Source organism: Neomonachus schauinslandi, chromosome 7 (genome assembly GCF_002201575.2).
Source record: "Neomonachus schauinslandi chromosome 7, ASM220157v2, whole genome shotgun sequence".
NCBI classification, from domain to species: Eukaryota; Metazoa; Chordata; class Mammalia; order Carnivora; family Phocidae; genus Neomonachus; species Neomonachus schauinslandi.
Window position 1 is genome coordinate 19,560,058 of NC_058409.1, and position 24,355 is coordinate 19,584,412.

Sequence of the window (24,355 nt, forward strand, 5' to 3'; positions counted from 1 at the left end):
GACAAATGAGGCCAGATTCCTCTGTGAGTCCTCTTCTTCCAGAAGGGAAATATGCCTGGTGAGAGAATCTGGAAGTCTGTGTTGCTCTGAGTTGTTCGGGTAGATTCCTTTAATGTCGGCTGGCCTGGATGAGAAGGGCTTTTGTTGTGATGGCAATTAATGATGATTTGCACATTTTAGTAATTTACAAAATGGTGACCACCCTGCACAACACAAGAAATACCTCTCTCTTGGACCATGAAATCTGGTGACCCGTCTATTTAAACACGTGGCTTGTTATGCGTGGGTCAGCCCTACTAACAACTGGTCCCAAATGGTTGTTGTACTGAAAAGAATTCTGTTTGGGACATTTTAATGCTTCTCTAATTGGGATTTTTGTTTTCTTGTAGGTTGTTCTTCCAAAAAAAAATGGTTATCTCTTTGAACTCATGCCTGAGCTTTATCTGTTTCTCATTATGCCTCTGGAGCAGGACAGCATCATCCCTGAATCTTGAAGACCCTAATGTGTGCAGCCACTGGGAAAGGTAATCGTTTTGAGAGTAGTCTGAGAAGTAGTTTCTGATGTTTTTTCTTATATATTATCATTACCAGCCTGACATGTAAAATTAGACTTTGAGAAGAGATTATGAAATTACTTTTATGTAAAAGCCAGTAGTTATATTAATAAATTAGTACTCTTCAGAATATGGAACTTGATTACAGAATATAAAGTGAAAGAACTCTGGTCTATTGATTCTAACACAGGAGCAATCATATCCTGCAGGGCAAATATTACGAGCTCCATTCACATGATCTCCCAAACATCTCCCTGCTCTCAGTCTATTTTGCAATAATCTGGGGGAGCTGGACTTACACATGGGAACCAATGGGTAAGCGGCGAAGGACAATATGGAATAATGTACTGAAGGGTGGCCAAGTATGGTACAAAAAAATTGGGCTGTATGTGGCCTGAAAATGGTGATGTGATTTCTGGAGGCACTGGAGAGGGCGCATGGACATAGTGTGAGCTGAGATGCTCTCAAAGACCTGAATAAGACGAGCGGATAGCAGTGATTGAGTAGAGTTCTAGGCATGGAAGGTGGCTTGAAACCAGTGCCATGCAGACCACTGAGGATCTTGAGCAGCAAAACTAGAGTCAGTATGGTCCTGAAGGAGGGCAAGATTGACTAGATTACATCAAAGCAGATGATGTCGTATACAGATTAGGGCAATGTACACTAGGAGATGCAGAGGAAGGGACAATACAACAGGTCATTGTCAGAGAGCTTAGAGTCCTTTTTGGAACACAAAAATAGTACAAACCATCTAGTGCTAAGGCAGAATAGTCAAATGTAGTCTACACCGCTCTACTGTGCTACTTGCATTTCTACAAAAGCACCTTTAGCTACAAGTCACATTGCGAGTGTCGGCTTTCCAGAGAGAAGGTGGCACCCTTCTAGTCCGCTCAAGCACCCCAGAATAACAGGTAGTTTTGATAGCTGTACGCGCCATTTCATTGAATTCCCCGTCGCTTTTCCCTGTTCTCAGCACCCAGCACCGTGAGCAGCACACCACAGGGGACACATCCAGCCAGGACTGTCGGCACAGGTCAAAATGAGCACAGCTCAGAGCCCTTCAGGCACAGCAGCTGTGTTACTCTAGGGGCACCCTAGTCCCTCACCCACAGCATTATTTTTTTCAGTGAGGGCTTCCCCATGTCTATGCGCAGTATTACAATCAGGGTAACAGAAACGTACTCCCTGGTCAATCCATGGAATTACATATCATTATGAAGCTTTAAGCTGTAGAGGAAAGATGTGTATGTAATCAAGTTCTATGTATCTGTGGTATTAACTGTATTATATAGAATTGAAGGGGAAGGACCTCCTATTAATTATCTTTATAATCGTCACAGCACCCCCCCCATAAACATTTCAGCTACAAAGAGCATAATAAATACCCATTAAAGCAGTAAGCATGAATCAGTGAATACAAGAATGGGTACATATCACATCTGAAAAAGGGAGAAGCCACTGGTGGTTGAACTTGTGGGAGCATGAGAGCTTTGGAATAGAAGGAAAAAATCAAATTCGTAAGATACTGTGAAATAAGAATCAACACATCTTGGTCATACATGGATTGTAGGATGTGCAGGAGGCAGCGAAGGTGAGATTTAGAACCTGCTCTGTGAAAGCGTGGAGGTGTCGTATGAGAAAGAAAAGGAAGAGAATTGATTTGAGAGGGAAGAGATTAGTGTGGTTGCCCTGTCGTGTGCCTAAGATTGGTTTGAGAAATGGGCCCGGTAGTGTTTGGGAGCACAGAATCAGGAGTCTCCAGCATGATGAGACGTGAACAGGTGAACTCTCTGAGGGAAAGGCTGTAAAGAGAAAAGAAGCCAGACTTCAGGTAACCCAGCACCCACTCGTACATGTACATTCTGTCCTGATTCTTTCCTCATTATTTGACGAAACTTGGCAACACATAATTGCATGTTTTGTTCGCTATGGATAATTCCCAGGGTCTAAAACCCTGCCTTGCTTAGGGCATGTGCTGGATAAATGACTGTTGATTGAGTACACTCACCTGACAGGAAATAAAATGGCTAAATATGGACATCAGTGGGGGAATGGGGAGAGGGGACAGAGGGACAGGCACAGGGCACATTAGTCTCTAAACCTAATGCAGTTCAAACATTGCAGAAGTAATTAGAGTAACCTCTAAAAGACTTACTAATGAGGAGGGAAAAAGAGCGAGAAAGAGAAGGGACATAATGGGGATTTTTTTCTCCCAACTGTATTTTTTTTTCCTATGACCTTCTAGAAAGAAGGATTGACAGCCATAATCTTCTTATTGATACATTTCCTGTTTTAACACCAGATAATGATTCTTGGAAGAAATGTAAAAGAAAGTGCAATAGTTGTGACAAGAATGGAGGAAGGAATAGAAACTAAAATGATCAAACAAGGGTGCAGGTGACACATTCTGTATTTTCAAAACCTGCTTGAATGGAAATGGGGAGAGGAAGATGAGTGTCAAGGACAGAATTCCTGGTGGTAGGGCTGAGTAGGGCTCATTGGAGGCTTGCCTTATCTCAACCCCACCTGTACCAAATGGACTCAGCCGGAGCCTTGCGTCTCACAGTGGCAGTCTGTGGGGCTGTGACTTGAGCCCTGCCTGGGCACCTGCCAGAAATGCAGACTCTCAGGCCCTGCCCCAGGCCTGCTGAATCATTAGTTTTCAAATAAAAGGAGGCCTCATTTTAATGCAGCCATTGTGGTTCTGAGAAGTCGTACAGAAAATAAAATTAAGGAAAATGAAATCATTTAAAATACACAAGGGGTGCTTGCTATTAAAGGAATCCCGTGCATCAGCCTTTTGGAAATGGATAATTCCATGAATTATCTGTTCCTTCTTCATATCACCTTTCCCTGGTCTGTGAGTTTACGTGTTGGCATCTACTGGGGTTTCTGCTAAAGAGGGCACCAAGGAAGAGAAGCCATTCTTTGCCCATCCCCTTGGGGGTGGAACACAGAAGTGGTGGTAATTGAAGCAGCGAGTCCTGAAGCGAGCAGAGATAAGGAATGATGATTATTATCATATCTGATTAAAGTAACAAGATCATTTTGGCAGATAGAATGTAATGAACCACTTTGGAATGTGTCCAAGTGATGATGGCTTCCCCACACCCCCCCCATTATTGACCTTAAATTGAATCTTGCTGGGGTTTCTCCCCGGATGATATTTAATAGGTTAAAGTCCCGGTGATGATATGTTTTCTGTGTCTTTGAGAAGATTAAACACACAAGCAGGAGGTGAAGAGTTACGCATCTCTGTGGTGAAAATAGTGTAGAATTGAGATCAGATTCCCTTTATACCACAGTTTGGCACCAGTTGTCTGCTTTAGAAGCTTTAGATGTCCTAATGACATCTGAGAGGTGGCATGGGACAGGACGGTGTCTGGGGGCCCCGGGCTTAGTGCTGGCCCTAGGCTGACCACTAGCACAGGGAGCTCAGTGTTGCTCATTTGTGATAACAGGATTGGACTAGGCAGTCAAGAAGGTTCCTTCCTGCTCTGACTTAAGAGCAGCTGCTGAGGAACATGGAGGTGTGAACGGTTAGCAGAGGCCTGGAAGCGGTGATACAGACTCAGAGGATGGGTTAGCCCAGTGATGGGCATTAAGGAGGGCACGTACTGCATGGATCAATGAATCGTGGATCACTGCATCAAAAGCTAATGATGTACTGTATGGTGACTAACATAACATAATAAAATAAAATAAAATAAATAAATAAAAAAGACCCAGAGGAGGCTGGCCTGTTCTCAGAGATCTTTCCCTTCGTGATGCAAGCACACAGCCTCCACAAAGTGGCCCCTTGAAAAGTGAACAAGTTATTTCTTCAACCGTAGGTGGGTATTGAGCAAATTAGGTATAGTCAGTTACAGAGTATTTGGCTGTCGTAATTTGAAGAATATTCACGATTTACTAACCTGCTTATGATACCTTCAAGTTTAAAAGTAATTTTCAGAATTATGTGAGTCGTGTGATTATATTATAATAAAAGCCAAAAAACTAAACTAACACAAAAAGCTAAAAAACCCCTGAGGACTGTAAAAAGTCAGCAAAATGCTATTGGTGGTGGTGTAAGAGAATTCTCATTAATGTTAATGTTTTCCAAATTTTGTCATGTGATTAGAATACCATTAAAAATGGGGGGGGGGGAAGAGCAAGATTGTATGGAAAAGAAAAAGAATGTATAAAAACCAACAGAAAGGAAATTTGGTGTGAAGAGGCTTAGAGCCCTTCTCCCATAGACTTCACCAGAAGCCTATTTGTGATCAATGTGCAAAGTAATTTGTTTTCAGTCACTTCTGAACTGAATTTGAGGCTCTGAATAATTTTAATCAGAAGAGTCAAGGTGGAAGAGAAATGCTCAGAGCATAGTACCTTTTGTGTCCGTGTTTCCCCAAAACTGTACGTATTTCTCTGTTAGAGCCCTGTTGTGTTATTTCTAGCATCATGTGCTGGCCCCTCTTGAGAGCTCTTTGGGGGCGGAAATTGCAGAGATGTTCAAATAACTGTTTGTTGAATTGGAATCCTAAATGGTTTGATTACCAAGAGCCTTTTTTCTATCCGAAAACCAGAGAAGCGTCCCTCAAATGTGTGCTATTGGTGAACAGCAAGTGGCAAGAGAGAAAATTCATATACTTGAGCACTTTCTCTCATTTAAGTAATCCTCCAGACTGCTAGAAATTAGTGAAAACATTTCTCGTGTTTGCCTATGGAATCTGTTCTCCCATCCACATTAAATGGGATGTGTTTGGCCGGGATCCCTTTGTTGATTATCTCTTCTGCTCACCAAGGCAGACAGACCTTAACCATCATAACACGGCCTTTGAAATTTTATTGGAATAATGCATCCAGTTTAGTTCCAACGATCCACTTTAGTTCTGTTAAATTAGTGCTGTAGAGCCTGGTAGAACATTTTTGTCTTCCAGTCAGCCTTGATTTAGGGTGGTTTCTTTTTTACTCCTCCAGCACATGTGGGCAATAGCTGTGTTTTGCTCATGGGTAATGCAGGACTGCACCTATAAGCAGAGGACATTCATTCGCTTTGCTCTGCACTGAAAATGGAATAGAGAAATAATGCGGCAGGCCTCAAGGTTCAGTTATTTACAAGCAGTTGGATAGGCAGGGAAAAAATTGCTGAGGAAGTCTTGGAATTTGCATCAACCTGAACCTCAGAACAGTGCTAGAGGTCAGAAGACATTAATACCTTATTGTGATATTTCATCCCAACAACCTTTATATTTTAACAGTGGCCTCTTTTCCCTTAAAGGAGTTATATCACAGATGTGGGGGTTTGCATCCCCTACACTCATCTGAACCTGCTCTTGTGGGTAGCTGCAGGTGGCATACAATAGAGAAGGAAATAATCACCTAAAATGTATGTAAGAAATTCAGAATGCCAAGTAGGAAGGGATCTTCAAGACCATCTGTGATTCTTTGGTTTTCAAATGTGATACTCAAAACCAAGGGAAGGAAGGTTATCTGCTAATGACCGTCTAGTTTCTCAGCGTCAGATCAGGATAACCCTGTCTTCTGCTAATCAGTGATCTTTTCAGTAGGGCCTATTGCATCTGCCTAAGATTTGTGGAGGATCACTAAATTTACCTAGAAATCAAGTTGCAGTGACCCAAAGAATGAGATACACAAAAGTGTGAACAGAATGATTATTTTATGGATTTCCTATTGAAGCCTAAGCACATAATAGTTAACAGAGGCTACTTGGAGAAAGAAATCCCACTGTTGGGGAGCCTAACACCACATAGCTTTTCAAATGAGAAGGTTCTACCCTATTTCTAACCTGAATTCTTCATGCTGACATTTCAGCCTCATTCCTTCTGTACCTTCTCTAGTCGATAGTTCCTAATAATGAAGTTGGTCTATTGATTTGCTGCAAGTGAGTCCATAATTGTGGCCTGTTTCATTTGCTAGTGTGAATTAAAGATTTAAGTGAAAATCTTTGAGATTGTTAAAGAGAAGAGGATTAACTTGTTCGGCCAAGAGGATTCTCCAGGTTTTCGTGTAGGTAGGAACTCTAAGCTCTTGAGCATGTAATGGACTGCTTTAAAATGAAGAACTATGACATTGAACATTGAATGCGCTTTATGTTTTATGGATGTTTTCCACCTACATTCTCAGGCCCTTAGGATTGCATACTTTTACTTTAACAAGAAGCTGTTAGTGAAAATGTAGTGGAAACCAGGCTAAGTAGCAGCAGGCTGTGGATATGTATATTTCAGGCTAATTGTTTCAGCGATATGTTTAGAGACTTTGTAGTTTTTATTTAGAGCTTGTATACATCCTCCCAGTGCCTGAGAAGTAGGGCAGGCGCACAAAACCAAATTAAGTCAAGTTCCAACCTGAGAAATATGTTCTTTCTGATTTTCCAGAATCTGTACCAAAATGTACTGTTATGAATATTCACATGGTCTCTGTACTTATTATTTGCATACAGATTTAGATCGAAAACTTCTTGTGAAAGGTCTGGGTTAACCCTGCACCCCTGGTATGAGGGGATGGAATTAAATACAGAGCAATATATGGTGATCATGTTTGTAAATTTGGGATTATCAGAATTTATGGTGAATGGTAAAGAGAATTCTTTTATGAAATTCAGAACATGAACTCTTGTCTTTTAAATGTATTATTAATATTGGTCCTTTTGGTGCTCTGGGTCAAATAAAAACCTGTAAAAACATGGAGATTCTCTATTAAAAGTCAGCATGGAGTTGCCAATGAAGATAATTTAGCCTCTGATTTTTTTTTATATACGTGGTATATCACGAATGTAAGAATCAGAAATATTGATTCTTTATCTTTCTTCTTTGTCAGCTACTCAGTGACTGTGCAAGAGTCATACCCACATCCCTTCGATCAAATCTACTACACCAGCTGCACTGACATTCTGAACTGGTTTAAATGCACACGGCACAGGTAATCGAAGCCCAGATATATTTATGAGTTCGGCTAACTGGGAAGTCCTTTAATGCAGAGACATTAAACATTTGAGAAGATGCATCCATTCATCTCGTGAATAGTTACTGAGTGCTTGCTATCATCTTAGCCTTGTTCCAAACCATAGGAGATACGGAAAAGCAAAACCACTGTCTGTGCCCTTGAGGAGCTTACAGAGAAAGGGTCTACTGGTTACCATCATTTGGTTAGCAAGAATTCACGCAGCTTGTGTGTGGTGCATAAACGGGGGAGACGCTCTTCAGTATGGACATCACTAGGTATCCAGAGACTCATATTCCAGTGTATGTTTCTACTTGAATATCTGACTCAATTTAGACTAACTTAATTTTTTTTTTTTTTTAGAGTGAGAGAGCACATACACGCACGTGCACAGGGTCAGGGGATGGGGGCAGAGGGAAAAGGGAGAGGGAGAGAGAGAATCTTAAGCAGGCTCCACTTCCAGTGCAGAGCCTGACGTGGGGCTTGATCTCATGACCCTGAGATCATGACCTGAGCCGAAATCAAGTGTCAGATGCTTAACCAACTGAGTTACCCAGGCACCCCTAGACTAACTTAAATTTGACCTCAACTTAAGACACATATTTTTTTTCCTATAAATGTGAAAACAGAAAAGAAAAATATCTTAAATATTAATGTTCATATGGAAGGGAACCTTGATATCTTACTTTTATTTGTAAAATACTTATAGTGGTGTGAGTGATGGGTCTAAATGTGACATCTGTTGATTTATGCTGCACTAAATGTTATGCTCAATGTTATTTCTTCAGACAAGCTTTCCTTGTCCACTCTATCTAAACAAGTATTCCCATACTGTCACACTCTCTTCCCTTACTCCGGCCTTATTTTTCATTACAACATATAATCGTTACCAGTCATTATATGACATATTTATTCGTTTAATGTGGATCTGTACTTAAATTCTATAGGTCTTTCTTCCCCAGTGGAATATACATTTCTTGAGGGCAAGGCTTTATATTGTTTTGCTCACTGTGAGTTATTTTCCCAATGCCTAGAGTGGTGCCTGGAATATAGTGAGTGCTCAGTAAACATGTGTTATATAAATAAATCAGTGAATGAATGAAGCTTTAGTTAAACGAGGGTCATTTGTCTATATATAACCTACTTTATAGTGGGATGAGACTGTATTGTCATAGGTTTTTCAAGGAATTCTCTGAATTCTTCTTTTAAAACATATGTAAGCAAATGATAATTAGATCAGTGTCATATCTGAAAATTTTTAAAAAGATTTTATTCATTTATTTGAGAGAGACAGCGAGAACATGAGCAGGAGGAGGGGGAGTGGGAGAGGGAGAAGCAGACTCCCCGCTGAGCGGGTAGCCAGATGTGGGGCTTGATCCGAGGACCCTGGGATCATGACCTGAGCCGAAGGCAGACGCTTAACTGACTGAACCATCCAGGCGCCCCTCATATCTGAAATTAATCGATACTTCCCGAGGTATCTCAAGATAAGTGAAATAGGAAAGTCATGAAACTTCTGATCCCTTGAAATAAAGTATAGGTTGGCTAAAATGGGCAATTTTAATATATTCTTAAGCAAAGGGGTGCCTGGGTGGCTCAGTCGTTAAGCGTCTGCCTTCGGCTCAGGTCATGATCCCAGGGTCCTGGGATCGAGCCCAGCATCGGGCTCCCTGATCCACAGGAAGCCTGTTTCTCCCTCTCCCACTCCCCCGGCTTGTGTTCCCTCTCTCACTGTGTTTCTCTCTGTCAAATAAATAAATAAAATCTTTAGAAAAAAATAAACTACTCCTTTAAAAAAATATAGATACATATATTCTTAAGCAAAAAGATAAGAGCATAATATTGTTCAAGACTGAAACAAATAATACATTATATATATAAAAAAAAGACATACAGTCCATGTTCCTTCTTACCTATTTTAGAGTACTTTGTTTTTCATACCTTTATTATATTTAGTAGCTCTTTTGTATCAAAATATAAATTCTTTACTTCTGATCAAATTGCTGGTCAAAAGAAGTAACAATGTGATTTTTCCTTCTGTGCAGAATCAGTTATCGGACAGCCTATCGGCATGGGGAGAAGACTATGTATAGACGCAAATCCCAGTGTTGTCCTGGATTTTATGAAAGCAGGGAAATGTGTGTCCGTAAGTAAGACCTCCATCACTTTGTGGGGCGCTTGTGTTTCCCGGCGCTGGGAAATGGCACATGCGAATGGCAGCTGAGATGGAGGCCTGGGGGGGTGGGGCAGCTTGGATCATTCCCTGTCACCCTGGGCTGCTGCTTTCCTGGTCTGTGGAATGACGGAAGCGTTGCTCTGTCCCTGTGTCCTATCAAAAATCTCCACATGAATCTCACTTGAGGAGAAAACAGACGTTATAGAAGGATCATTTAAGGCCGGATGTCGCAGTGTTAATTACCATTTTGCAATAAATGTCTCTTTGGAAACTGGTCAAGGAGTCACTAGACTCAGGTCACAGAAGAGAACAGAGGCAGGACTTTTCCGCCGCAGCTGACCAGAGTCCCGAGGCAGCTTCTGAGAGGCCAGTGTGTTCTTTCCTGGTACACAGAAGGATGAGGCTTGCAAAACGCAAAGGAGCTTTCACACTAAGAAACCACTCTAAGGGTCACAAAGTACACCTTCTTTGTCACTTTCTGTCTCCCCTCCCCATCTCACCAATTCATTCTGAAATGTCTCAAGGGAAGTTGGATATTTTACGATTCACTTCGGAAAATTTTGGAGTATCATGTGCGATTAAGTTTGCAATTGAGGTTTCTGAGTACTGTGTTGAGGACGTAGAGAAGAGAGATCATTAAAAAGGGGGTGTATTCAACTATTTTGGCTCTACACACAGCTAAGAGGGGCAACATTGCTTTCCGAGCTAAGACACTGGTGTTGAGTAGCATCGAGAGAGACAAGGTTCTGCTCCAAACTGAAGGCATCAGAAATGACTGGACACATGCTGGCTTAAGTATCTGCAGGGCTGGGTAAGAGCATTGGGTGACCTCGGAGAAGCCTTATGCCTGTTTGAGTCTCCTTTGATCGCAAGTGGAGAAAAGACTTAAATGCATATAATGGATATTGTCTGTGTCCTCTTCCTTCCAATGACTGGATTCTATTTTTTTTAAGATATATTTATTTTAGAGAGAGAGAGAGAATGGGGGGAGGGGCAGAGGGAGAGAGAATCCTCAAGCAGACTTCCCGCTGAGCATGGAGCCTAAAGCAGGGCTCGACTCTGGGCTTGATCCCAGGACCCTGAGATGATGAGCCCTGCTGAAATCAAGAGTTCGGCTCTTAACTGACTGAGCCACCCAGGAGCCCCTGGATTCTATTCTTTATAGGAACAGGGGCAGTTCCTCAACTTTGATTTAGAACCAAGGCTGTATGTAGTAATAAATGTTCGTTGAAAAAATTAGAAGATGTAACAAAAGAAAAGCAAACGAAAGAAAAAAAAAGGAAAGGAAAGGAAAGGAAAAGAAAAATACAGTGTGAATATCTTTCCTGGTTAGTAAATGTACTTTCGTAACATACTACAAAGGTAAGTGTGTTATTGCATTATAGATATTTAACAAATTTCAGCTGTTGAATATTTACATGATTTCCATGTTTTAGCTATTATGAACTGCTGTAGAAGACATCATTGTGGTTAAATCTTTGTTCATCCCCTTAATTAATAGGTAAGGATAAATTCCTGGAAGTAAAATTGCTGGGTCAGAGGTATACACGTATTTTTCAGATGTTTGGTGTGTTCCCACTTTATGCTCCCACCTGCAGTATGTGGGAATGCTTTTTTGCTTATACCCTGTGCCAATTTTCCCTTTACTAATTTTTTTCTTAATTTGCATGTCTTTGATTAATAAGGATGCCGAATAAGAAAAATTACATGTTTATAATCAAACATCTTAGAGGATAATCACCAACTGATCTCTGAGGCCCAGGCTGATGGGAATTTTCCAAGGAAAGCCCTGAGTGCACACAGGGGCAGAGGGGTGGGGGTGGACCCCAGCTGTCTGGGCCAGCCACTTCCCAGAAGCTTCAGGGTAACATTATCTTAGTGCCCACGCTAGGGAGGGCTCAAACTTACAGGAACAATGGTCAGTACGGTAAGGGAGTGGTGTTATCTCCCAAGGTTCATTTCTATTACCCAAGTGACAGAAATTATAGATAAAGTCACGATGCTATTTCATGAAGTGACACAGAGCCTGGAGGGCTATCTTCTGGTCATGCCTTCTCTCCTTGAAGGCCTCGCACATGGGAAGCTAGATTTTACCGGCAAGCTGGTGTGAGGACCGTGGATCCGAGCAGGGTCAGTCGGTGTTTAGTGCTTCATGGTCCCAGCCTTCCAGAACCCAGCACCTCTGTCATTTCATTCAGTACTGCGGCCCATCTCAGGATGCTGGGCAATCCCATGACCCCATCATACCTGAATATTACAATGGTAAAAATAACTTTCCTTTATCTTACACTAGACAGGTTGCGAGTTGTCCCCCTGACTTCTTGGATGGGTATCTCTGGCATTTGCCTCTAAAATTCTCCTTTTTCTAAGACTTCCATCTGACCAACTGCCCCTGGAGACCGAAACATTTTTCCTTTAGATATGTTAATAGATTTAATCAGCTCTCTGTCTGGTCTCAGAGGCCTGGGAGCTATTTGGTCTCTTTAAGGGTATTTTGCATCTCTCCACTCTGATGTGTTGATTTCATAGCTTAACCCCAGAGAACAATCAAGCTTCCCTTACTTCCTTGTTCTTGGAGGTGCCTCCAGTCCATCTTCTCTGCCCTCCCCAGCCGGCACCAGTGAGGAACCCCTGTGGATAGGGAAGGAAGAGAGAACACATGATTCTTGGTTCTGCTTTCAGAATCTCTTTTTTCAATTAGGTTTTGCTGCCAGGCACCTAGCACAGACACCATTGTTAACTGTTTGCAGTTACCAGAAGGAATGGAAACACAGGAATTGGTTATAATTTTATTTTTTTATTTATTTTTATTTTTTTTATTTTTTATTTGTTTTTTTAAAGATTTTATTTATTTATTTGACAGAGAGAGACACAGCAAGAGAGGGAACACAAGCAGGGGGAGTGGGAGAGGGAGGAGCAGGCTTCCTGCTGAGCAGAGAGCCTGATGCGGGGCTCCATCCCAGGACCCTGGGATCATGACCTGAGCCGAAGGCAGACGCTTAACGACTGAGCCACCCAGGCGCCCCTCGGTTATAATTTTAGTTTAATTTTTGGTAGTGAGTTTTCCTAGAAGGCAAAAAAGGGCGATTTCATGCGCATACATACCTGTATTTGAAAAAAAGTTTCCTTCAGGTAGCTGGAGTAGCTCCTTCTGGAGAGCAAGCTCCATCCTCCCATCTCCACCTACCCCTGCTTCACCCTGCCAACGATGATGCATTTCTCCTAGACTCAGACTGTGCAGAAGCTGCTGGTCTGTAGAGCACAAGCTGAGTGGCCAGGCTCTATGTCCAGAAGACAGATTATGTCATCAGGCAGGAAGAGCCAAAACGGAAAATACAGGGTATGGCAATGGAATCTGGGTAGGGAAAAAAAGAATGGTTGGAAAATTTTCCATAAGGAAAATATTATTAGACCTGAAGATGTCTATGATTTCTTGATGAGGTTTTCACCTGTTCCCCAAAATAATTAAACTTTTACGTTTACTCATCTTTCAGGGTTACTATTCTTGCCTAATCTTGTGTCTCATTACTTTTGATTTGGAGAAATTAAAATATTAACGAAGAAACGCCCAGAGGAATGAAATGGATTTAGTATGTGTGCGTCTGTTTGTACATTTGTATGTGTATGTAGGTTTGGGGTGCGTGTACATGTATGTGTATACATGATTTTTTGTTATTTATTAACATTTTTTTTTCATTTGAGTATAGTTGACACACGGTGTTATGTCACTTTCAGGGGTGATTCACGTAGTGATTCAACTTCTCTATATGCAATGCTGTGCTCACCACGAGCATGGCCACCACCTGTCACCATGGAATGCTGTGCAACTATCACTAGCTACATTTCCTATGCTGGGCCTTTTATTCCTGTGGCTGATTCATTCCATAACCGGCAGCATGTATGTCCCTCTCCCCTTCACAACCTTTTGCCTGTCTTTTCACCCCCTTCCCTTTGGCAACCATCAGTTTGTTCTCGGTATATATAGGTCTGATTCTGCTTTTTTGTTGTTTATTCATTTGTTTTGTTTTTTAGATACCACACATGAGTGAAATCACACGGTATTTGTCTTTCTCTGTCTGACTTATTTCACTGAGCATAGTACTCTGGAGGTCCATCCATGTTGTCATACATGGCAAAATCTCATCCTTTTCTTTGGCTGTATGATATTCCATTGTGTGTGTGTGTGTGTGTGTGTGCGTGCGTGCACACGCACATGCATGCACACATCTTCTTTATCCATTCTTTTTGTCAAGATTTCATTCTTTTTATGGATCAGTAATACTCCATTGTGTTCATATACCACATTTCTTTTATCCATTTATCATCCATCGATGGACACTAGGTTGTTTCTGTCTCTTGGCTTTTTTTTTTAAAGATTTTATTTATTTATTTGACAGAGAGAGAGAGAGAGAGAGAGAGCACAAGTAGGCAGAGAGGCAGGCAGAGGGAGAGGGAGAAGCAGACTCTCCACTGAGCAGGGAGCCCGACATGGGGCTCGATCCCAGGACCCCGGGATCATGATCTGAGCTGAAGGCAGCCGCTTAACTGACTGAGCCACCCAGGCGCCCCTGTCTCTTGGCTTTTATACATAATGCTGCTATATACATAGGGATGTAGATACCTTTATGAGGTAATGTTTTCGTTGCCTTCAGATAAATATCCAGAAGTGGAATTGGTGATTCATATGGTAGTTCTATTTTTAATTTTGTGAGGAACCTCCATTTTCTCCACATCTTTGCCAACACTTGTTATTTCTTGCCTTTTGGATCCTAGCTGTTTTAACAGGTGGAGATGATATCTTTTTGTGGTTTTGATGTTTTTGTGTTTCCCCACTGATTAGTGATGATGAGCACTTTTTCGTGTACCTACTGGCCATCTGTATGTCTTCTTTGGAAAAATGTCTGTTCAGATCCTCTGCCCACTTTTTAATTAGATTTTTTTATTTTTTTTTATTTGTTTTGGCTATTGAGTTGTACGAGTTTTTTATATACTTGGGATATTAACCCCTTATCAGATATATGATTTGCAATGATTTGCAAATGTTTCCTTTTATTGGTAGGTTGCTTTTCGTTTTCTTGATGATTTCCTTTATAGCGCAGAGGCTTTTTAGTTTGATGGAGTCACACTTGTTTATTTTAATTTTTGTTGCCTTTGCTTTAGGTGTCATAGCCATAAACTTATCACTAAGATTGGTATTAAGAAGCTTACGGCCTGGGGCGCCTGGGTGGCTCAGTCCATTAAGCGACTGCCTTCGGCTCAGGTCATGATCCTGGAGTCCCAGGATCGAGTCCCGCATTGGGCTCCCTGCTCGGCAGGGAGTCTGCTTCTCCCTCTCCCGCTCCCCCCTCTTGTGCTCTTTCTCTCTCTCACTCTCTCTCTCAAATAAATAAATAAAATCTTAAAAAAAAAAAAAAAAGAAGCTTACGGCCTATGTTTTCTTCTGGGAGTTTTATGCTTTCAGGTCTTGTATTCAAGTCTTTAATTCATGTTGAGTTCGTTTTTGTGTGTGGTAAAAGACAGTTGTCTAGTTTCATTCTTTTGCATGTGACTGTCCAGTGTTCCCCACACCATTTATTGAAGACAATGTCTTTTCCTCATTGTGCATTTGTGGCTCCTTTGTCATAAATTAATTGACCATGTATGCGTGGGTCCATTTCTGGGCTCTCTATTCTGTTCCATTGATCTCTGTGTCTGTTTTTATGTCAATGCCCTCCTGATTTGATTACTCTAGTTTGAAATCAGGAATCATACTGACTCCAGCTTTGTTCTTATTTCTCAAGCTTGCTTTGGCTGTTTGGGTTTTTTTGTGGTTTCACACAAATTTCAGGATTGTTCTGTTTCCATGAAAAATGTCATTGGAATTTTGATAGGGATTGTGTTGAATCTGTAGGTAGCATTGGGTGGTATGGGCTTTTTAACAATATTAATTTTTCTAATCCATAGAGTGGGATATCTGATATATTGAAGTTATATAATATAACTTAAATAAATTATAATATAATATAAAAACCTGGTGTTTCTTATGCCAAATTCAGCTTATAGATGTTTCATTCATCAGTCTAACAAACTCTACTAAACACATTGAAGGGCTTCTAACTAATGTTTTACAAATTTAAACACCATCAAGTTTTTAAAATGGAATTTATGCTTTTAAAATGGAATAAACATTATAGAGTTTGATTGTCTCGCACATTTCCATATTAAATTCAAAATTTTCACCAGGTTGAAAGATAGTTACCCTCTAAGTAAATAATTATGTCATCTCATGTTTTTGCTTTACTGTAAAAAAAAATTTGGTGTATCTTTTCAGTTTGCTGAAGTTTTTAATTAATTAGTTTGTTTCTTTTGTTTGTAGTAAAAAAATACATGGCATGAAATTTCCCATGTTCCTAATTTTTAAATGTATTATTCAGTGGTATTAAGTGTATTTACTTTGTTGTGCAACAGATCCCTAGAACTTTTTCATCTTTTAAAACTGGAACTCTATACATATTAAATCTTAATTCCCCTTCTTCCCTTACCCCAGCCCTTGGCCATCACCTTTTAACTTCTTTCTGTTTCTGGGGTTTTGCTACTTTAGAGACTTTATGTGAATGGAATCATATAGTCTTTGTCCTTTTATGACAGACTTATTTCACTTAGTATCATGTCCTCGAGCTTCATCCATGTTATACCCTTTGCTAGAAATTCTTTTCTTAAGCCTACATAATATTCCTTTGTATTGTTTTCTGAAGTTTTTAAAATATCAGGCAACATGGTCCTTGATTACTACCTTGATGGAACATACTGAGCCCATTGTCTGCTATAGATGTTGTATTCCATATTCCTGAAATTTGAGACCTATCCTGTCTTAGTCCCATTTTTCAGGTTAGGTTAGAACCATCGACCCAGTTAGTGTCCCTGTTTGATTAAATTTGACATAACTTTGAGTCATTAAAATATATAAATGTATTTTTTTTGCCTAAGTTTACTGTGGTAATTGCTACAATTATGATTTCTTTTCATGTAATTCTTATATTTTATGACCCATATCTCTTGTAAATATTAAAATGATATCTGATTGCATCTTGCAAATCTCACGGCTATGTTCACATGTGAAATCATAACCTCTAAGGTTATCTTGTTAATGCTCTTCCACCTTGCCTTGATGCTGGTCCCATGTATTGTCTGAAGTTTGCAAGAGTGACAGTTATGTGGCTCTTCCTCCAATGTATTAATTTTGTCTATAGGATCAGCAATCTCCAGATACTTTGCATCTTCCATCTTCTCAAACACCCTACCCCTATATATATATATTCCATACAGTTCCCTAATTTAGAATTTTGATCTTGTTCCTAAAATGAAAAGATGCATAACACAAATTGGCCTAAATGTAGTGTGTTCCAAGATTATATATTAACATCTATTTCTCCCTTGTTGTTTTGCCTCCCTCACTGATCCTTCCTCCCTTCCTTCCTATCTACCTACCTGCCAATTCACTCATCCAATTACTAGACACTTAAATAGTTTAGTGGATGCATGAGCATCATTTTGTATCTCACTTTGTGCATGTGAGTGATTCATAAGATAAATTAGATGGGATTCTGGGACAAAGGGCATGCATGTTGTCTCATGAAGGATCAGGTTCAGCTATGAGATAAAAGTTTGTTTCTTTCTCACATCGGAGCTTAGAATTGGGTAACCCAGTAGGGGACCCAGACAATTTCCACCTTTTGCTCCACCGCCCCTAGGGTGCAACCTTCATCTTCATATACCATTATGGATCTCCACATATCAATCCTGGTCCTAAGAAATGGATGGAAGAGGTGGGAGAAAGAGACAAATGGCAATGCCAGCTGCCTTTTTTTTTTTTTTTTAAGATTTTATTTACTTGAGAGAGAGAGAGAGAGAGAGAGAGAGAGAGAGAGAGAGAGCACGAGTGGGGGGAGGGGCAGAGGGAGAGTGAGAAGCAGACCCCCCGCTGAGCAGGAAACCCAACGCGGAGCTCAATCCAAGGACCCTGGAATCATGACCTGAGCCGAAGGCAGACACTTAACTGACTGAGCCACCCAGGCACCCCTAAAGAAAGTTCTTTTTTTTTTTTTTTTTAGATTTTTATTTTATTTATTTGACAGAGAGAGAGACAGCGAGAGCAGGAACACAAGCAGGGGGAGTGGGAGAGGGAGAAGCAGGCTTCCCGCCGAGCAGGGAGCCCGATGCAGGGCTCGATCCCGGGACCCTGGGATCATGACCCGAGCTGAAGGCAGACGCTTAACGACTGAGCCACCCAGGCACCCCTAAAGAAAGTTCTTTTAAATGGAAGTGATCACATTCCATTTCCACTTGGCCAGAACTTAGTCACAGGACTCCCTAACCTGCAAGAGCATCTGAATTCTGAATGGTCAAGGGCCCAGTAAAAATATATTTTTTATGGGAAGGAAATAATGGATATGAGGAGACAGGAGCCCTCTGAGCCACATTTTAAGATTTTTTGATACAAATTGCCAAACTGCTGTCCAAACAGGTTGTAACAATTTGCTTGTCCACTAAAGTATATGAGAGTGCCCACTTCTCCATATCTTCACCAACACTAGGTATTACTATTGCTTTCATCCTATTGGGGGAAAATGGTACCTGCCTTACTATGTATTCCCTTAATTACTAGTGAAGATGTTCTCTCCAAAAACATACGTTTATTAGCCTTGGTTCCAAGGATGAGGATAGTCTGGTGGGTACAGTGAGACTGCTTTGTTCTTCAGAGAGTCACGGAAATGCTGACTAGGAGGAAGAGGTGACAGTGGAGAAAAAAGGGAGACAGTCTGGCACTGAGACTTGAATAACAAATGTGAAGGTCAAAGGCAGAAGGCCCAGGCCCTTCAGAGCCTCTGATCTTCAACAATGTTGCTGGGTTCCATTCCCTCCTCACCCCAGAGTTTCCCAGGTCGCCCTCTCCCAAGACCTCAAATGTTTGCAGCTCTGGGGATGGTGTGGAGCCAGGGCAGCCTCTTACCTTCTCCCACAGCTTCCTCCATGAGCACTGAGGAGAGAGGAATAGTCTCTGGTCCACTGGTAGGGAGAGCAGTTTGAAGCAGTTCAAGCTGAAACACAAAGGTGCGCTGGTCCATGGGAAGGAGCTGAGACCAGACTCATGATCATTATGGCGCTGCAGTTGTGGAGTATATGAGTGTTTGAGGCAGCTCTAAGTGGCCTCACCATTATCTACAAGACCAGAACTTCAGAAAGATGTGTTCAGAGTACATACAGCTGATTTCCAAACACGTACTTGAAACCGACTTCTTAGCAAGTAGGAATCTCCTATAGATTTGCGTTCACGGGACTAGGAAAAGCTCACAGGAAAAGCAGCTGCGGAGTGGGAAGTTGGCGCCTCTCCCTCCATGGGAAGGACTGGTTAATCCTGGGACAAGGCTGGCCATATGTTCTTACTTCCATGTCCTAGGTCTCACCTTGGCTGATGACAGGGACTACAGACGTAAGCCAGGTTGCTTGGGGCAGCATCAGAATGGACAAAAGACACAGCCAGGGGCCCATTCTCCAGGTCAGCTCCCATCCTTTTGCCCCAGATGCCCAGTCTGCTGCTGGATGCTGCTGCAAAGGAAGGGACCATTCTGAGAAATGTTTCCTTTGTGGTGGACTTAACTCTGCCTCCCTGTTTTTGTTAGATGGGGAAGGTCAAGTGCTAACTTCAAATTAAAGCTGTAAGGCAGTGTGGCTTGCGAGGAAGGTATAGGAAGAGGTTTGGGGTCTGGGTCACCCACTCTATTGCCTTGTAGGGCAGCCCGCAATGATGGAAGATCAGTTCCCATGGATGTGCCCTGCCTGTCTTTGGCATTCATTAAGAGAACTCTGGAACTGTAAACAAGAAGCCTTAACTCCCACACACTGAACAATATATGATTTCCTGTTCTTAGCAGAGACGAGTGTGACAATTGATTACCATAGCAGTGAATGAATATTCACAGCTGATTTTTAACTTGGCCAATTTTTTGAAAAACAGAAGTGGTCATAGGGAAATAAGGAGCTAGAACTGGGGTTGCTGTTTATATAAAAAATAATTATTGCAAATGCGCCTTTATTCTTGTTTGTATGTCATGCTTCGGTAAGCAATGGGTTTTAAACCCAAATATTGGGTTAAGGGCTTAAAGATATCTGTAGCTCACTTACGCAGAACTATTTTTCTTCCAAGAGGCAGATAGGCCACGTAGATGTCACTTTAAGGGGACACATAACCCATACATTTCCCCTATTTCTTTTTTGTACTAGAATGTTATGTGATGCTAAGTTGGAATTAACAAAAAGCTTCTCTTTGGGGAGAGAGAGCACCGTCCCTTAGAAGCAACAACCTGGAACATTGTGTTTAGAAGGATTCTGAGGGGGGTTCAAAAATGAACTCTGCCACCCCAAATGAAATCGATCTGTTGATCCAAGGAGGAGAGTAGGTTTCTAGGAACTTGGACCCTGGGCGTTATCTTCAGTCAGTGAAGCATCCAGCTCTTGGTTTCAGCTCAGGGCATGATCTCAGGGTTGTGAGATCAAACCCCATGTGGGCTCTGAGCTCAGCAAGGAGTCTGCTTGAGATTCTCTCTCCCTCTGCCCCTCCCCCCCACCTCTCTCTCTAAAATAAATAAATAAATCTTTAAAAAACCAGAAGGAAGGCTGCCTGGGTGGCTCAGTCGTTAGGTGTCTGCCTTCGGCTCAGGTCATGATCCCAGGGTCCTGGGATCGAGCCCCGCATCAGGCTCCCTGCTCCGCAGGAAATCTGCTTCTCCCTCTCCCACTCCCCCTGCTTGCGTTCCCTCTCTCGCTGTCTCTCTCTCTCTGTCAAATAAATAAATAAAATCTTAAAAAAAAAAAAAAAAAAAAACCCCAGCCAGAAGGATTCTGAGGCCATGGGCGTGCTAAGAGAGAGAACAGAGTGACTTATCAGTGATGTCTATCATTGTCATTGGGTGGCCTGAGTGCCTTACTTGCCACCCCTGTAGTAGAGTCTAGGAGGCATCCTGTAGCATTTTGGACCTCTTGAGTCAGGGAGAAATTTGCGGTTCCCGAATCATGCAGCTGGTCATAGCTTCCTGTTATACCCACCTTCCCCCTTTAACCGTGAAGTCATATGTCCTTGTTTCTGCTATTGTCCTCAGGAAAACCGAGCTCTCTCTTCATGAGCTGGAATATCTGCCAGACTAACTCAGGATTATATTGTCAGCAATTTAATTCAGGGAATTGAAAAAGAGACGTTGTCAACAGCCACATTTTGCATGGCGTCAGCCATAGGAGGGTCTGGGAGGAGTGAGAGTGCAGGTTTGGGCAAATTGTCCTAATGGGCAAGGCTTTTGGGAAGAACTGCGCTGCAGATACTCATTTCCTTCACCTGGAGTTTATGGAAGAACACAGGAAATTCTTTAGTCAGGTTTCATGTCATTTTGGTCTTTTGCTGCGGCAAAGTTTTGGGCTCAGATTTTTCAAGATGAGAAGAGCCGGAGCACAGGGGCAAAATGCCTCGTTCAGGCTGTGAAGTTTCCACCTTTGGCAGAGGGCTGTTTATTGTCGAGCTGGACGTCTCTGGGGAAATTTAGGGAGGCAGAATGAGACCTTAAGGAGAGAGGAGCATCTCCCTGAAGCTGAAGGCAATCTGAGCCTCCTGCTCTGGATTTGCTTGACTTTCACAGGCTCAATTAATAATAAAGTTGTGATCTTGTCAAGTATTTCCCAACAACTGTGGCCAGTAGACTCTTTTGAGTCCAGATAAAAGCGAGACAATCCTGTTAGGCTAGCCAAAGAGACGTTGAACTGACAGCAGTCAGATGGTATGTTTCTAAGTATACCTACTCATGATGCCCTTTCTGCCACTGGCAGTGGATTTTTTCATGTTTCCATAGGGACCCTGTATTCTGTTGCTATGGAGCCCGACTTGGTGCAGAGGAACCTATCACTAAATACTGGGAAAGGCCCTTTGTCCCCATACTTCACCAGCAGAAATTCCAATTTTCCCACACATCTATTGGGACCTAAACTTCAGTTTTCCAGTTTTGCTCTTTGGTCTCTGCTAGTAGTAAAGATAGCAAAACTGATAAACAATGCCCAGAAATCTTTGTTGATTTACTGATGGTCAGTGTTTGCTCACTAGTTAGGATTTCATAAATAGGTACCATGGGATTTAATAATAATAGTAATAGTAATAATAAATCATGAATTCAAGATAGCCTTAGTCCAAACAGATGGAAATCATGTCTACTGCCTGTTTTTTTTTGCTTAAGAAAGCCTGACTTTAGAGTCCCATGGAGGCAGGGCCAAAGGGAAGCAATGAAAAATCCTTGCCTTATCTCTAGAAAATGAGTTCCTGCAATTTTAGCCTTTACAGGACAGGTGGAATTCCCACAGGCCTAACAATTTATGCAGTCTCCTTACAGGGATAGGTAATAGTTAATAGAAGAAGCTCAGAACTGAGAAGCAATTTTTATTGTACTATGGCTCAGATCTTTTTACAGCAAAGTCATTTTAAAATAATGGGAAAAACACATTTTGATTTAAATGACCAACCACAAAACATTGACCTGGCCAGGTGATGACAGAACTTGCATTTTTTGTCGTCTAGGATGGTGACCGTCAGCACCTTCACAGATAATCCAGTGGTAAATCCTAATACATCCCTGTGGGCCACACACAGAGCTGCAAAAGGAGGGGGGAGTCATGTAATAATATCAGCAGGGTTGCATGGACACTACTCTTCCCATAAGCTGCAGCAATATCCCAAGTTCCAGAGGTGGTTTTTGTCTTGATGAATAATTCTAAAAGGGTTGAAAGAAATCAGCTAGAGCTCCAAGAGAACCACTCCGTAGAGAAGCAGCCTTCTTAGGTAAACCTAGAGGACACCACGATTTGAAGGTGGACCTCCCTGGCCAGCTGGGCACATCGGAGGGGCAATGGTTATGGGGGCAGGTCTAAAAACACAGCCCCCAAACTGATGTTTAAGCTCAAAAACAATTAGGTTGATCTATTGTACTTAGCATGTAATTGGGAGACAAAAATGAACTCTGCCACCCCAGATGAAATCGATCTGTTGATCCAAGGAGGAGAGTAGGTTTCTAGAAACTTGGACCCTGGGCGTTATCTGTAGTTATATGCCCCTAGTGTGAGCTACTGAATACCCATCCTATGGAATTCACTGTTGCATTATCCAGTGAGATTGGGAAACGCCTTGTGCTTGGTCCCCTTTCTCAAAGATTTATGGCTGTCTTGTAAAGTCTCTGGAAATGCTTGGAGTAAAGGTGTGTCTCAAATTTATTTGGCCGTGAAATTCTGCTCCCACTTTTCTTCCCCAAGAGCATGATAGAACTGATAGTTCTCAGAATCTACTTATTGGGAAACAATGCTATAAGGGATTTGGTGTTCTTTTATAGAAACTTAGACTGGTAATTACAAATATTTAACTTATCAGGGACTCTTTGGATCTTTAATTTCTTGGGTTTTCTTCCCAGCTCCCCATAATTGACCTATGACATGCAAGTTTAAGGTGTACAACATTTTAATTTGACACATTTACATGTACTGCAAAATGATTATAATAGGGTTAGTTAACACCTCCATCATCTTACAGAATTACCATTTCTTGTTTGTGGTGAGAACTTTTTTTAAAATATTTATTTATTTGCGAGAGAGTGAGAGAGTGCAGGGGGAAGAGAGAAAAAGTCCCCTGCAGACTCGGCGCTAAGCATGGAGCTGATGTGGGGCTTGGTCTCACGACCCTGAGATCACAACCTGAGCACATGGTGAGAACATTTAAGACCTACTTTTCTTAGCAAGTTTCTGTATATAATATAGTATTATTAACTATAGTTGACATGCTGTACATTAGAGCCCCAGAACTTATTACTGCGAGTTTGTACCCTTTGGGTTGTTTGGTTTTTGCTATTGAGTTGTATGAGTTTTTATATATTTTGGATATTAACCCCTTATCAGACATAAGATTTGCAAATATTTTCTTTCATACTGTAGGTTGACTTTTCATTTTGTTGGTTGTTTCTTTTGCTGTGCAGAAGCATTTTACTTCAATATAATCCCACTTACTTATTTTTGCTTTCATTGCTTGTGCTTTCAGCATACTATCAAAAAAATCACGGCACTCTTTCCCTATGCTTTCTTCTAGGAGTTTTATGGTTTCAGGTTTTAATCCATTTTGAGTTAATTTTTGTAAGTAGTGTAAGAGAGGGGTCCAATTTCATTCTTCTGCATGTGATTATCTACTTTTCTTAGCACCATTTATTTAAGAGACTCTACTCTCCCCATTGAGTATTCTTGGCTTTCTCATCAAATATTAGTTGACCATTTATTCCTGGGGTTTATTTATGGGCTCTCAGATCTGTTGCAATGGTCTATGTGTCAGTGCCATACTGTTTTCGTTATGATAGCTATGTAATATAGGTTGAAATCAGCAAGAATGGTGCCTCCAGATTTGTATTTATTTCTTAAGATTACATTGGCTATTCAGGGGTGGTTTGTGGTTTTATAAGAATTTTGGGATTGTTGTTTCTATTTCTGTGAAAAATGCTATTAAAATCCCAATACTATTGGAAATCTATAGGGATAGCATTGAATAGGCTTTGGGAACTATGGACATTTTAACAATATTAATCCTTCCAATCCATGAACACGACATCTTTCCATTTATTTGTGTTTTCTTAAATTA

At 41.3% G+C, this 24,355-nt stretch overlaps 1 protein-coding gene across 1 annotated transcript in view; it reads left to right on the forward strand.

Moving 5' to 3' along the window:
- Positions 1–399: 399 nt before the first annotated feature.
- Positions 400–24,355, forward strand: part of MEGF10 (multiple EGF like domains 10) — a 118,797-nt gene continuing 94,841 nt past the window's right edge. Inside the window, exons 1-3 of the mRNA XM_021701919.1 lie at positions 400–524; positions 7,377–7,478; positions 9,545–9,645. Coding sequence (XP_021557594.1) covers positions 409–524; positions 7,377–7,478; positions 9,545–9,645 — 319 coding nt within the window. The 5' untranslated portion in view covers positions 400–408. The remainder of the gene's footprint in view (positions 525–7,376; positions 7,479–9,544; positions 9,646–24,355) is intronic.